The 15,675-nt window shown below is 42.6% G+C and overlaps 2 protein-coding genes across 6 annotated transcripts in view; one reads left to right on the top strand and one right to left on the bottom strand.

Moving 5' to 3' along the window:
• Positions 1-8,662, top strand: part of CERT1 (ceramide transporter 1) — a 76,411-nt gene extending 67,749 nt beyond the window's left edge. For 3 of the 5 annotated variants that reach the window (XM_063319462.1, XM_063319461.1, XM_063319460.1), the window contains exons 14-16: positions 105-234; positions 1,620-1,756; positions 2,935-8,662. In XM_063319462.1, coding sequence (XP_063175532.1) covers positions 105-234; positions 1,620-1,747 — 258 coding nt within the window. In that variant the 3' untranslated portion in view covers positions 1,748-1,756; positions 2,935-8,662. The remainder of the gene's footprint in view (positions 1-104; positions 235-1,619; positions 1,757-2,934) is intronic. The other 2 variants (XM_063319459.1, XM_063319458.1) reach the window with 1 other exon arrangement.
• Positions 8,663-9,105: 443 nt separating this feature from the next.
• Positions 9,106-10,281, bottom strand: MED18 (mediator complex subunit 18). The gene is made up of 2 exons (XM_063319463.1): positions 9,993-10,281; positions 9,106-9,783 (listed from the first exon to the last, which is right to left on the bottom strand). The coding sequence occupies exons 1-2, from the start codon at positions 10,063-10,065 to the stop codon at positions 9,230-9,232; spliced, it is 627 nt and encodes a 208-aa protein (XP_063175533.1). The 5' UTR covers positions 10,066-10,281; the 3' UTR covers positions 9,106-9,229.
• Between the last annotated feature and the right edge of the window lie 5,394 nt (positions 10,282-15,675).

Here is a 15,675-nt window from a genome sequence, read left to right as displayed (position 1 = left end):
GCTTCTGGAGTGTATTAGACTTCACAGTAAATTAAAATGTTAGCAGTCAAGTATGCTGAAGCAAATTTAGTTTGAGGCTTACAAATGTTTCACTTTTTTGGCAGCTGAACAATCGCTGTGTCCGTGCCAAAATAAATATTGCTATGATTTGTCAGACATTAGTAAGCCCACCGGAGGGGAACAAGGAAATAAGCAGGGACAACATCCTATGCAAGATTACATATGTAGCTAATGGTAAGTCTAAAATTTTTCAGTACGACATTCATGATATATGCTAATTCTGGGGAGCTGAATACTGGCAAAAGAAAAGCTTGATGCAGTTTTCTGTTAAATTTATATATAGCATCGCACATGTGGTCTCCATATTCAAAAAGACTCGAATTAATGTGCTGCCTGAAATCAGTGAATGGGATCATTCATGTGTGGCATTCTGAGAGGAATAAATGGAAGTGGTGTGTAGCTCAGGCCTTAAGTACAGAGCCTTGGGGTGGAGGAGGGTGGACAGAACAAATGTCTGCAACTGGGATGACTTAGTCTAGCTTTTAGTTTCAGTAATAGTATGCTTTTTTAATGCATTGCTTGTTTGTTTTTTTTTCCCGCAATTCATCTTGTTAGGCTGAAACGCTGATGATAATACAGTTCTTTGCTCCTTCTTAACACGGAGGCTAATACATTTTGTATGAGGATGTTTGCAAGCTGTATAATCTCGTCTGCCTTTTTCATTATTATTTTTTAACTGATAGAATCCTTGGTATTGACTGAAAAGCTATCAAAGCCATACTGTATTGTTACTGTACCCAGTATTTAGCAATGTATTGTAGTATTGGAGCTACATACTTACTAGCTCCTCTCCTGCAGCTACAAAATACTTCAAGAGTAGCTCACCTGCTTATTACTTTTAACTACGTATTACATGGCCTGCTAAAGAGTCAAAGTCTGAAAAATTGCTTCAGCAAATCTTTGCAATATAGGAATGATGTAACTTGTATTAAATCCTGTACAAATAATACCATATGGTGTTAAACTCTGGGGTAAGCTGCTTTGTCTCCTTATTAGAAGTTTCCCAATGACTTAAAAAATCCGTTTTCTTTGGTAAATTCTGAACTATGATTATATGGGAAGTGGCAGCATTTTCAGCAAAATACTTACCATGTGCATTGAAGCGTGTTTTAGAATCAGTTTGAATTTTGTTTGAAGTGCTGTAAGAATAATTTGTAAGGCATTGGCTGTATAGCAATTCTGCAGACAAATGCAGCAGTTACTGAAGAGTTAACACTGACTCCTCTTTTCTTTGAGATGGGAAGTAACTCGAGTCTCTTTTTCTGTTGTTTCTTGGAAGTCCGTAGAGAATATCATCTTCCATTGGGGCCTTCCCCAAAGACTCACAACACATATATTTAATGTTTTCTAAATAGTGGCATCATAAAACTGAACTGAGCTTGAGTATTAAGGCGAGAAAGTGCTACAATATAAACTGTTAAAGGCATTAAAAAAAATAATGTGCGGATCATTGTTTTTTCCTCTTACTTCAGAAAGTCGCAGGAATAAACTTAAATTTTCTTTTCTAGCCTTTAGTGGATTTGCTGTATTTCAATGTCTGTCTTCCTGTCTATGTCTAGTGAACCCAGGAGGATGGGCGCCAGCATCAGTGTTACGGGCAGTGGCAAAACGAGAATATCCAAAATTCTTGAAGCGTTTTACATCATATGTGCAAGAGAAAACAGCAGGAAAGCCTATTTTATTCTAGAGTTAGCAGGTATACATTAATTTTTTTTCATTCTTGATTCACTGTTGTAACTTTAAGGCCAAGCAGAAATATGCAATCTAGAAATGTCTTAATACTAGCATAATTCAGTGCTTAGTTTTAATACACGTATGCAATATACTTTTTAAAACATTTGTGTAATTCATGTGTGTTATTAGTATGAAAAATAAGGGCTGCACAAGTGGAAGTATTAGTTTTTGTAGACATTTACTAGTTTTCTCTTGCAAGTTTTTGCATGCACGTCTAATTTATGTAGAAGTATAAAAGGATGAAATATTGTTTTTTCTCAGCTGTCATAGGCATTTTACACTTGTTCTGAAAAGAATACATACTGAAGTTTCTCTAGAGCCTTATGAGGTTTTGATACCTTAAATTCTACTTACAATTGTGTATTTGATAGAGTATTACGATGGTTAAAGTATTCTTTTTATATTGACAGAATGGTTTTGATCTAGGATTTTTATTAATGCAACTTTTCTGACAGACCAGTGTCAATTACTGGAGTACTTAAAAAGCTGTGACTTAAATTTTTAGCCTTTCTGATGACCCTAAGAAACAAAAGGGATTTATAGATGCTTTCTGAAGTCAATGGATGTATTTTAATGGTATAGTTCATTTGCCTAATCTAACAAGATTTTAACATTTAAATGATGATATGGCATTAGAAGAGCATTTCTTGATAACTTCTGGGGCTGTCTGAATCTGTCAGACATAAGCCTTAGTGCGAAGTAAGGCTTGGCTTATTTTTTTGTTAGTGTAGACTAGACTCTTGCTATGTGCTTCTTTATGTATGACTGTAGCGTCAAACTATCTAATTCCATTTGGTAGTTACAGTATTACAGCATGATCTGAAAATGAGCTTTTATTACTCTTTCTATGCATGACATAGGCTACCTCTATTTTTGGGTTCTATTTATTATGTTAGACTCCAAAAGTCTTACTCATTTGATCTTTCTGTAACAGGTAGCCCTGTAAGGATTCACATTTTTAATTGTATATTTTTAGAGAACTAGTGTAGGTGAACCATTAAAAACGTGGCTGTCATGAGCCAACAGTTCGAACATGATCATAAGCACTGCTGATACTATTTAGAGTGTTTAACAAGTTCTTGTTTTCCTACTAGTGTTCAAACTTTTCAGTGCTGTATTTTTATCTTTTCTTACTTGCAGTGATCAGAACAAGACTGGGTGAGCATTCCACGTTGGAGAAGTGATCATGCATCAAGCACTCCATGCTGGAAAGAAGGATCTACAGTCTTTTTATGGCCCGAGTTCTAGGCTTTGTGTACTGAAGTGAAGAAGTGTTGCAACACCATGAGGCTGAATATTTAACACTAGTTCTCTCCTGCTAACTTTTCTTGCTGAGTCAGTGTGTAATTATAAATACATGTATTGATAACATGTATATGGCTCTATTTTTATTTGCTTGCTTTAGAAGAGGAAGAACGTGTACAACTCTGAATCACCAATGTGGGTTACTGCTTAAATTTTAAACAAGTTGCAGAGTTTCACTGTCAGCCTTCCTAAGATACTCACAGTTTTTGTGCATGTCTAAAAAGCACAAAAGAAAAATGCACATATAGCATACTGTATGTGCTTTATATGCACAAAAATCTGTGTGGTATTTTCAAGGGGGGAGGGAAGGACTTCAGTAAAGCCTAGGTGACTTACTGGCAGGTTTTGTTTTGCTTTGTATAATCATAATTTGTTGCTGCTGGTTTCTATAATGAATCATCTTGTTACATAAAATGTCAGTTAATAACTGAGGGCTGTCAATATCCTTATGACTTTGCCTTTTCTATTATCTTACTCTTATGACGATCTTTGGTTCTGAGGGAGTAAGAGCGTGAAAAGCTTTATTTTTTTCCAGATATCTTTATATTTCTATTGTATTTTTTAGTTATGTAATATGTGCTACAGAATTTTTGTTATTAAACATAATCCAGAAATATCTAAGAAGATTCTGTATGAGAGGGCAAGGGACTGCCTGAAAGCCAGAAGTCATCTGTCCATGCTATAATGTGGACTGCTTTCTTGCATGATATCCAGGGCTTTCCCAAAACTATGAGAAGGTACACTATAATATATATTGAAGTAATTTGGACTACAGAAGACAACATTCCCAGTCCAGAATGAAGATGAGTACATTATTTTCAGATCCTGCATGTGTTTTCCACATCTTAATGAAGCCATGCTATGAGGTTCATGTAGAAGATGTTTTGCCTCTTAATCAAAAAAACATCAGAGCTATAAGTTCTTACTGGAAAGTTCCCTTTAGTTGCTGTGGAAATCTAAGTGTCAGATATCTGCCTGCCTTTGATTCTGGAGGTGCTTATTAGGTGAGGACTCTGGTAGACTGGTACTGACTCTGAGGTCTTTTACCCATGTCCCATAGTTGGAAACTTCAGAGACTGCTCAGTGTTTCACTAACCTGTTTCTCGAGAAAAGAGTTTCAGATATATTTTTTCCAAAAGAAAGCTGAAAATCTTATTTGATATAGTATGGTAGGTGCCTGAAAATAAATATAATATAGTAACAATGAAGATTGGGCAAATGATTAAATGTGATCTGCACAGTGTTGAAAAACATCTAGAGTTGAAATCGTACATAACACATGATTACAAATGCATGCAGATTTCATGCTCCATAACTCTTCCCTGTTTATTTGCCTTTCTCTATTGGTGTGCATGGAATATGCCTTATTACAGAGTTATTCTGTTAATTTGATTATGTAGAAAAGTGCCTATATGGTAATGCTAGTAAGGCAAGTAAGATGAAAATTTGTACATGTTTACTGTATCACCAGTGAGCATTTTATATAGTGACGTTAAAAAAAAAAAAAAAACAAAACTTATACCTCAAATGCACTTCATCTTTTTACAATCAACCAAGCAATGGTTCATTCTACCATAGCCACTGATGGGAACTTTAAAAAAACAAAACAAAAACAAACCATCCAAAATATAAAGAGTTTAACTCCTTATTTGCCACTTCTGGTAATTGTTGGAACACAGGTGAGTTTATTAATTTAATTGGATAGCTTTATTTTACAAAGGTATGGAAAGTTTACAAAGCAGTATATAAACTTATATCATTAGTTGCATTTGCACTAAATGTGATGTACTTTTGCGATTTATTCTGTAAATAAAATTACACTACAGATACTATTTGTAAAGAATACATTTTACTTTTAGATAAAGGCACTGCTACTTCAGTACAGCTAGCCCTGCCCAATCAGAGTTGCAAGAGGCTTCTTAAAGAGTATGGAAGGAGTTGCAAGATTGAGAAACTGGTATTAATTGACCTCTTTAAAAACAAATGAAAAAAAAGCAGTTCTCCACAGGCCTCTCAGATTGTCTGTGTGAAAGCAGCCATTAGATCCTTTTTTCTGGAAGTGACCTTGCTTTTACGGTTTTATAGAATTGGCCATGTTCCTTGAGGCCATCCCTCTTTTCAGTCACTGCCATGCTATCTGTGTGCTCTGAGCTCACTTCTTCCTGTTAACAGATGGGTAGATTTATAGAGCTGCAGTGGTCTTTGCAGAAGCACCTCCTGGCTCTAGAATGGATGTTCTTACAAGCTGAACCAGATTGAAGGGCTGAGAACGAAGCAGTCTTTGCTGTCAGATATCTCTCTCTGATTATCTGTGCCAGTTTGGAGAATTTGGTTGTTGCCAAACTAGATCTGAAGGAAGTGACTTGATAAACTCACATTGGGATTGAGGGTGAGATGGTCATTGTTATTCTGTCTGAGAACCTGAACATCTTATTTTGACAAATTTATCTGTGAAAAATGTGATGCACTTTGGGGAAAAAAATTACTTTTTACTTAATTGGGCTGAGCTGGCTTATATGAAGTTGTGCAGATTCTCTAATCAGATTGTCCACCTGTATTTTTGTCAAGTTGTACAGATAACACTGTATTTGAATTACCGCTGTTCATCTACAGACTTAAAACATGAATCATATTTTTGAGTACCTGGAGTGTTTAGAGTGTAACTGTTCTATAATAGCTTTATGATCCTAATGATAAGTTTTAAAAATTAAAAGAAGTTGGCTCTTCCATGTTACAATCACAAATTTAAAATCAAGTATTTAAAAGTGAAAAGTATTAAAAATGATGAAGAAAAATCCTGGTTTGTAGTTATTTTTAACTTTCAGTGCTTTGGAGAAACTTATTTAAAGCATTTTACCTTTTAACCAATTTTACATCATGGATAAACATATATACAGCATTAGAACATATGGAAGACATTTAACAGGAAAGCTGTTTGCTTGTATTACTGAGGCTACTGAAATTGAAACCAGAATGCCATGTTAGTTTATATATCAGAAAGCTCATTTTGTGCTAGCCTATCAGAGGCATGTTAAAAGATGTTCCTGTACAGTATAGTCTTAATATAGAAGAGCACTTCCAAAGTATTTCAGCTCTTGTCTTCATTTGTGCAGAATTAACAGCATTATGGAAGTTTCTGTGGGAAAAACAGAGATCCAGCACTGAGCAGTGCCCAGAGGGTAAACTTGTGGCTTTTTCTGAAGTATGAAGAATTGTTAAGAATTGAGATGAGCTTCCGTAGAGCAAGATTTCTTAATAGCAGAAATAGCTGGTGCCAGTAACAATCCTGCCTTTACCTGTTATGCAGGGATTTCTACTTTTTATATATTAATCAATACGTTGTAGAAACCTTACAAGTATGCAAGATTGGAAGAACAGTTTGAAATAGCAGAAGGCATTACTTGCACAGAAAAAAAAAAAACTAACTTAAGCTCAGCTGCATCAGGCCTTGGGTAATATATTGCAACAAATACGGAGTCCTGAGGGTAAGCCCTGCCTGTGAAGAATGCAGCTACTTTATCTGACAAAAAGAAACCCCTCAAAATAAAATAAAAAGAATACATCTGCATTCTTGGTCCCATAAATTATGCTTGTAACTTAAAAAAATGTGTCTTTTCCAGTAAGGAGAGGTTGAGCATTTCTGTAGCTGTATAACTACAATACAACCTCACCGTAGATATAATGAATGGTAATTAGTTAGGGTTATGCCATGCAATTTACCAGTGTGTATTACTAATTGTATTGCTGTTTTCTTAGTCTCCAGCTATAAAAGCTAAGTTTCATAGGAGGAGAAAAGTGTATTTCATTAGATAAAAGAAAGGAATGCACTTGGAGCATTGGGTGCCTGCAAGTGTCCCATTTTTCTTCAGCTGTAACCACTGATGTAGTCAGCTTTTTTCTCTGCACACCTGCCTCTTCTATGCATACACTACAGCTAGAATAAGCAAGACTGGTAATGTGGAATGATGCAGTTTTTAAGGTTTAAACTAGTTTTCCTTAGAACTATTCTAAATAATCATTTTTATTTTGGGGAACAGACCAAGCAATAGTCAGATCAATTGTCATCTAAAGTGCAAAAACTTCAATTATGAACTTTCCATTTAGTCTTCTTTCGCTTGAGCTGGTCTGCCTGAAATTCCATGTGGGATTTTCCCCTCTGTCACCATTAGATTAACACCAACGCTCTCCAATTTGCTTGCCCCTCCACTTGGTAATTCACCTTCCAAGTTTCTAAGTGAGTTCCTTCCAGATGCAATGGGAAGGAGCTGCCTACCTGCTGTTTCTATGTGGCTTTGTACTACAACTACCAACCCTTGGAAAAGCTGGTGTGCAACGTTCAGCTTTTCTGATCCATCTGACTTTTTTCTAAAATCTCCTGTCACAAGAGACAAGCCATGGATCACGGCAGTCAGTGGCAAACAATTCCTAACCAAGGGTTACGGTGGCAGGATATGACAACAGCCCTGAGGATTCCCACCCGCTGGGGTGGGACCGCGGCTGAATCACTGAGCAACCTGACAAGTTCAGCTCCCGGGCACAGGCAGAGCTTTGGGACCTACCCTTCACCCCCGGGAAGTTGTAAGCCTTGAAGCCTGTAACAGTATGACACAGAATTCCAGAAGCCCAGGATGGTGTGCTGTCTGACGATGGGAGCGAGTCATGCCTGAGTATGAACAAAAGAATTGTAGGTGTTTCTGTACCCCTCAGAAAATATTTCCAGTGTAGGTCACACAGGTCACCTCATTGCTTGCACCCTGTTGGAAACCATCACTATTGTATTCAATGAACAGCGTTCTCCAGCCGCTGTCAAGTTCTCGGTTGTCCCCATGCCCCATACATAGAGCCTGCATCGGTGGAACGCTTGAGACACTGCACTGGGTGAGCGCTAATCCAGTTGTCATGGCTTGTCCAAATTTCAGTGTTGAAAACGTAGCTGTTAACTTAAAAGGCTTTTTTTTGATTTTTTTGAAGCTTTTTGTGGGAGTGGTCTTTGCCTTTAGTTGTTATGTAGAGTTGTGTGGTGCAAAAGGGAGTATCTCTGACAGGTTGGTACATTTTAGTAATGGTTTGTAAAGCGGCTGCCTTCTGTAAAGAACTCGAGAAATTTAAATACAATTCTGTACCTTTGTTGTTTTTCCCAACCTTTTTTTGCTTATGCCATACTTGAAAACTCTCAAACCTAATTCAAATATCATTGAAATATAAGGAGGGTAACTAACCATCCTACTACCAAGAGAGGTGCTAAAAAAAATCATCACTAGTTCAATTAGCAGCTATACGATGCTCTTTATTGTTTAATGTGTTTATTTTCAATATTGCTGCTGGGTGTGAGAAGTCTAATAATAAAAACCCCATGAAATTTACTGCTTTCTCATTGAGATTGACATACCCAACTTCAGTCCAAAAGATGGAACAGCATTAAAGGATTTGAAAACCTCTTGCAATTGTAATATTGCTAAATTTTTTTCCAATTATCACTTATTCTACTGGAATTGTATCAAGAACAGTTGATACACTATAAGTAAATCACTATAAAGTATCTTGTGTCCTAGCTGTTCCTGTTACATATGCTTTATCTACTACTAGGTATCTACATATCTACTTTACTACTTTATTGTAGGAAGGATTATACTTGCACTTTCATACTGTGTAGTTCCTGGGATTATGCACGTGTTAAAAAACACCTCCTGCGTTAAAGGATATTAATGTCATGTATTACTTAAAAGAAAAATTTTGGATGACTAGGTAGGAAACACGAAAGATGCTTTAAAAAAAAAAACCCAGAAAGCAGCACCGGGATGCTGGTACACTGAAGGATGAATTCCAGCAAGTCTGATGTTCTTGGATTATCAGGCAACATGCTCTATACCAGGTAACTTCCCAACAAGAGGAGGAAAACTACCAACATTAGCAATCACTGATGTTTTGAATGGCATTCATCTAAAGTGTCCACTTTTGTTCACATCCACAAGTTGAAGGAAAAAACACTCAGTAATTGCAACTGACAAAACTGATACATAGTCCTTTATTCCCCTCTCCCTGTTTTGATTTGCTCTCAAAAGGCTTTATAGAACAACACCCTCTTCAGGAACACTAACAAAACCAATGCCGTGACTGCCCAGCTTTTCAATCACATTAGCCTTTTGGGGTCAATTTTTTCCAGGTGTACTAGAGGCTTCAGTTGCTCAGCAAAGTTCCTCATGTCATCAGAGACGACATCCTGTCCCGCTGGCGCTACCACGTTGAGCTCCACCAGGTAGGAGAGGGAGAGCGGCTCGATGCTCTCCGTGTTCCCCGGCATCAGGATGCGGAAGATCTTGTACACCACGATCTTCATGATGCCCTTGCGGAACACGTGCCCTTTGGCCACAAACTCGTGGTCCATGCGGAAGCCCATCTCCACCAGGAAGTCCGTCAGGTTGTCCGAAGTGGCGATGTCTACGCAGTTGCGCACCAGCGCGTGGCGGTTCTTGTCGCCGATTTCCGGCTGGCCCAGGTACCGCAGGTGCCAGGGCATCCCGCTTTTGTCCATGGACCGCCGGGCCCGCAGCACGAAGGGGCTGGCCTGCTGCCCCTTCAGCAGGAACACCATCTCATGGTCCAGGAAGGTCTCGGGCTCCATGTTGTCGCACAGGCCGCGCAGGCGGTGCAGCAGGCTCTCCAGGCTCTGGTCCAGAACGCTGCCTGCGGCGGGCGGAGACAGCCCCTCGGTCACCCTCTCGCCCCTCCCGCCTGAGGGGGCGGGGGGGGCTTTCGCCACAGCCTGGCCCCCCTCAGCCCTCTCACACCCGGCTCCCCGCGGGCGGCCCCGCGGCCCAGGCGGCAGCGGCCGGCAGGCCCCGCGCCCCGCCGGGCGCTTTGCCGCCTGCCTGCCGTCCCGCCCCGCCGCTTACCTTGGAGCAGGTACTCCATCATGTTGATGGTGCCGCCCGTGACGGGCATCATGGTGACGGGGGGCGCCTCCATGCTGCGGGCCGGGCCGGGCCGGGCCGCGCCGAGCCGGCGGCGGGGCTGAGGGCAGGCGGCGGGAAGGAGCGGCGGGCAGGCGGCGGGGGCGGCAGCGCCGCCTGGCGGCCTGGCGGTGCCGCCGGCGCCCTGAGGCCTCTCGAGGTGCGGAGAGCGGCGGCGATGGCCGGCCCTGGCGCCGAGGCCGCCCCGCGGGTGGCGGGACGCCCTGCCCGGCCCTTTGGGAGGCCTCACCTCGGTGGCCAGGCGGAGGGGGGCGGGAGGCCGAGGAGCGGGACCGGCCGAGCTGTGGGCAGCGGCTCGGGTCAGCGGGAGCCGCTCAGCCGCGGCGCGGTGCCCCCCCCTTGGTTCCCTGCGCAGGGAAAGGTGGACGCGTAAAAATTTGTCGAAAATTTTCGTCAGAAGTATCCCGGTTTGTCCCTTGCCGCGCTGGCCCGGGGGAAGGCCCAGCGGCAAGAGGGGTCGGGGCAGCGGGATGGGGCCGGCGGGTGTGGGGGTGTTCAGGCCCCTGCCGCAGTTTGGGTGGCAGGGTGTTACCGGGGGTGAAACGGGAGCGGCACCCCGGTTTGGGAAGGCAGAAATCCTGCCCGTCGGGTTTCTCAGCCGGGCGTTGACTGTTTTGCATGCTTCTCACTAGACGGAAAAGCTGCCTTTTTGAAAAAAGTAGGGGAAATGCGCACTCCATGTCAGTTAAATTCAGTCGAAGTGTACAGTTATAAATTCTGTTTTTTCCTTATCTCTTCTTATAACATGCCTTCATGCCGCATGGAAAGTAAACTGCATTTCCTTTATCAGTATCTTTACACAGCCGTGGTGAACCCCCGCCTCCCCAGAATAAACTACATAAGTACCAGCACAAGCCAAACGCCTGCAAATCAGAAGTGGCATAAGCCTACCCTCCCAGGGCAGTAATGATTTGTTGCAGCCCTATGATACCGGAGCTAGCTTGGAGCACAGCCATGCAGTTGAAGTGGGGTCACTTCAGGGACACAGTGCAATCCAGGAGGGACCTGATGGTTGCTGAAGCTGCGACGGTGTGTTACCCATGGATGTACTTCCCCAATTGTGGGTAAGAGGTCTCTGTTGAAATAGAGGAAGAAAATCATCAACAAAACATTTGTGTAATGGCTGAAAAGCTTCCTTGTGGTTCTAAGAGCGAAAAATAGGTTTTCTCTTCTATACAAATCAGCTTTAGTTAATGTGGTCATAGTAGAGTTAGAATGAAAGAATATATAGAGAGAAAGATAGCTAGGAAAAGTAAAAATGAGTCCAAAATGCGTCTAGTGTTTCCCAAGAGATAGTTTATGAGCTTTGCTTCATTCTGTGGTGTTACAGGTTATCTCTTCTGCCCAGCTAAGGTGCATGATAACTCTACTACAAAGGCCTAAAAAGAACATAAGAGGATGTCTTCTTGTCTTTTTTGAAATGCAAATCCTTTTAAATTCCCCAGTTGCAGTTCTGCGCTGTAGCCTGGGGAGCCATGCAGTAGCACAATGCAGAAAACAAACATTACCCCAAACTGGGCAAACCCCTTGTACGACCAGACAAAACAGGTGAGCCAAAATTGGCTTCTTCAAGCACACAGGGCGTCTCCAGATCCCCTGGCCAGGTGTGTAAAGACAGCGATGACACAGTCCCGCAGCTGCTGAACTGCTTGTCACCGTGGGCTTGGAGGGTCTATAGTGCAGCTCCATTCCCTGAAGGTATCTTAATAACGAACCTTTTTCTGCACTTGTTGAAGATAAGATGCAGCAGACACAAAAGGCAGTTGGTCAGACAGATGGAGGAGGTGGAGAGAAACAGAGATAGAAGTGGAGGGTAAACGTTATTCCCAGCCACCTACCTAAGTTCTGTTCAACTGCCTTTAAAACCCTCCTTGTATACCTGTCTGTGTCAGAGAAATGGGATGCCTGCGCTGGGCCAGGCCTTTATCTCAGCTCTGTATCACCGCATTTCAGGTGCACAGACCAGAGCCCTCCCTGCAGGGCTCCTGCATGGAAACATCTGGTGACATGTGTGATCCAGCCGTGTTCACGCATTGAAATAGTACCAACAGTAGGGAGGCTCCATTAGAGATGTGAACTGGATGTAAAGGTTTTTTTTCTTCCTCGTTACTAAAACGTGAGTTTTTTTTAACTCTCATCTCACAGACTTGGGGTCTGCATCCCTGTGTTGTCACCTTTATCGATCAAAATTGCTTTCAGACTAAGCATACAGCACTCTCCATTCACTGATGGTGAATTTGGAGCAAAAAGCCTTCCACCCCACAACTCTGTGTGTGAGCTTGTTGAAATTAATTACTCCGTTCAGTTATTATATAATAGGCAGTTTATGTAAGGAGTTCCTTGCATAATTCACATTTTTAAAAGTTGTTGAAAGAATTTCAAGGCTAGGATTACTCATTAAGTGATTTTTCTGTCTCAGCAGGTAACTCAAGGATGTTGGGTTGTTCTTAGCCATTTCACCACAAGCGGTGATGTGTCAATAGCTGGGGGACTATCTTAAATAAAGGGACTACATAAGCTTATAGCATAAAGACAGAGAAAACAACACACATCAGGTAATTGATGGCTTATTATCACCCTCAATATAATGCACGTTATGATTTATTCTTCTCCACATTGCAAAGCAGGAAAATTTTTCAAGCGAGAGAGTTCAATGAGCTGGCCAGCCTAGTGGCGTCCAGACTTGGCCTTGTTCCTAAACTCATATTGCCAAAGCAAAAACTAAAGTTGCATGTAGTTTTATATGCTATGTGACTGCGTCCCCTGGATTTTAAATGACCAATTTTGGGTGCTTTGTTAAATATTGAAAGAAGCTGCTGTGAGAACATTTCTTTAGTGAGTGTCCATTTAGACTTACCCAGAAACAATGGTCTCTGGGGAAAGCCAAGATTATTCCTGAAAAAGTGCAATTCTGCTTAGCCAGAAACTCTGCCGACAGCGGTGTCTCTCTGTGTGCCCAATCGACCTGCCCATTTTTTTCACTAATGAAGCACTGTTTTAGAGCCAGTATTCCCAAAAGTTGAGCTAATTTTAAGTCTTTTAGTGTCATTAAACATGGGCTACTCACAGAGATCTGTGACAGCTCTCACATATAAAAGAAGGGGACTGATCTGGACTGCTGTATGTACTGTTACACTGCTACCTGGCTTGTTTCAAGTACCTTTGTTAAAAAAGTTTTATCCTTGGCAGCATAGTTATACCAGTGCACAGTGTATAAAGCAGGCTTGCTTGGGTGTGGGCTATGGGCGAAACACTGACCGAGCAACCAGTGCTGGGCAAAAGAAGGTAGCAACATTGCCTGCTTGTTTTGAGGGTGAAGTGAGGTTTTCAAGGCAACTTTACATGGTGACTGGCTCCATGCAAGACCACTTGTCTGAGATTGTGGGTTGATGATGATGCAGCCTATGGCATACATGTACTGTAGGATTGCCTTCCATTTGTTCTTGGAGACCAGCGTTTCATCGCAGGGGAAGTGGGAAGCAATTTGGCAAACCCTGTCATGGTGCCAGGTGGAGAGCTAGAAGATAAAGACACATGTGGCTTGTCTTGCTCTGAGCTTGGCAGAATTGCCTAAGTCTGGTCTTTCACCTGTAGTCCTAGAAGAGACTGGACATTGGTGTAATTTTTATGCCATGGTTATTTCATCCTGGTGTTCTAGCTTATGAAAATGGGCTGATCTTGTACAATTCTTCTCTGGAAGAATGAAGTAGGTAAGGAAGAAATTCTTCCTGATGAGGGTGGTGAGACACTGTAACAGGTTGTCCAGAGAAGTTGTGGATGGCCCATCCCTGTAAGTGTTCGAGACCAGGTTGGACAGGGCTTTGAACGACCTGACCTAGTGAAAGGTGTCCCTGCCCATGGCAGAGGGGTTGGACTAGGTGGTATTTAAATGTCCCTTCCAACCCGAACCATTCTGTGATTCTGACAGCAGGTCTTTATTTGGCTGTTGTGGATCTCAGCAGATACTGGCACCAAGATCTACTTTTTCTGGTTGGTACAGGCTTTGGCTGGGATGCATTTAATTGTCTTCATAGCAGCCCGTATGGGGCTGTGTTTTGGATTTGTGACTTGATAACACAGCAGTCTTTTTGGCTGTTGCTGAGCAGGGTTTGGCAGCATCAAGGTTTCCTTCTTCTGCTTCTTTTTTGCCTGCACCCCCCACAATGAGCAGGCTGGTGGGGTGGAAGAGATTGGGAGGGGACGTAGCCAGGACAGCTGACCCCAACTGACCAAAGGGATATTCCATGCTGTATGGTGTTGTGTCCAGCACTAAAAGCTCAGGGAATGAGAAAGGGAGGATGTTTGTGGTTAGGGCATTTGTCTTCCCAAATAACTGTTAGCGTGCTGAGGCCCTGCCTGCTGCTGGGAAGTGGTGAATAAATTCCTTATTTTGCTTTTTGCATGTGCAGCTTCATTTTACCCATTAAACAAGTCTTTATCTCAATCCATGAGTTGTCTCACTTTTACCCTTCTGCTTCTCTCCCCATCCTGCTAGGGTGGGGTGAGCAAGCAGCTGGGTCCACCCACCATGTTTTTCTAGAAGGCCTGAGTCTTACTGGGAATGCTGCTGGGTTGGGGGAAAACCTGTGAAAGCCGGGGCTAAAGCCCCTGGTGGCCCCTCAGGTAGAAGAAGAAGCAGACTGAACATAAAACCAGTGGTGAAGATGAGACACTAGGTAATTTTGGGTAGTGTAATAGACTGCAAAAGCCCTAGAGCATTGTAGAGATAAGGTTAGTTCCAGAGGCAGGCCTTCTCCCAGAGGCTGGCACACCACGGTGAGCCCCGGGCCAGCAGCGATCTCTAGGCAGGAAGCCGAGGTACAGAATTGTCATCGCTAGGAGTGTCACTGGATGCATAGCACTTGTAATGGCCTTGTGTCTGAGGTAAGATGACTCTGCTAGGAATATGAGCTTCCCCTTGAGGCAACAGAGAGGATCTGTGGAGCAGAGAAACTGTTGCTGTAACAAGGACACCGCCTGAAAACCAAACCATCGTCGTCTCCTTTCAGCAGGTGTCATTGTGCAATGTAAACCTCCCCTAGCCAAAGCCAAAGGGAGAGAGCTAAGAGGACACAACCCCAAAAATGTTATGTCCCAAGAGGTGGAGATAATGATGTATCTTAAAAGCACTGTGAGCAGCAAGAGCTATCACTCCATCCCAAACATCAGCTGAAAGGCGTGGGAGGATGGACCATCTACCACAGCTTTTCTCAGAGCTGTTTTCACCTTACGAGCAGAGTTCAAACCAAGGATGGAAATTGTCCCCAGTGCTGTGTATAGACACACCTGGAGCCCACATACACTTGACTGCTTCAATGAGAAAGCGAGATCTTTTCTGGGCACCGCTGTGCCTGCTCAGCAATGCCTGTGCAGGGGCCCTTGCTGGCACACCACCGTCCCATCTCCAAGGCAGCATCCGCTACAGGCTTCTTGTATCACTGCTACATTCAGCATGAGCAGAGTTTGGTTTTTTCATCCCCACATTGCCTGAGCAGAAGCTGCTCCTCCAGTCAGGAAGATTAGGTTAAGGCACACTTCATTGATAACTTGTTCTGGCTAAGACAAATCAAAGTGCACAACAGTTCTGTAATTAGAGACAGCTGCA

The sequence above is a fragment of the Chroicocephalus ridibundus genome, chromosome Z (assembly GCF_963924245.1).
Source record: "Chroicocephalus ridibundus chromosome Z, bChrRid1.1, whole genome shotgun sequence".
NCBI classification, from domain to species: Eukaryota; Metazoa; Chordata; class Aves; order Charadriiformes; family Laridae; genus Chroicocephalus; species Chroicocephalus ridibundus.
Note: the sequence above shows the minus strand (reverse complement) of the source record. Positions and strands in the feature narration are given on the sequence as shown.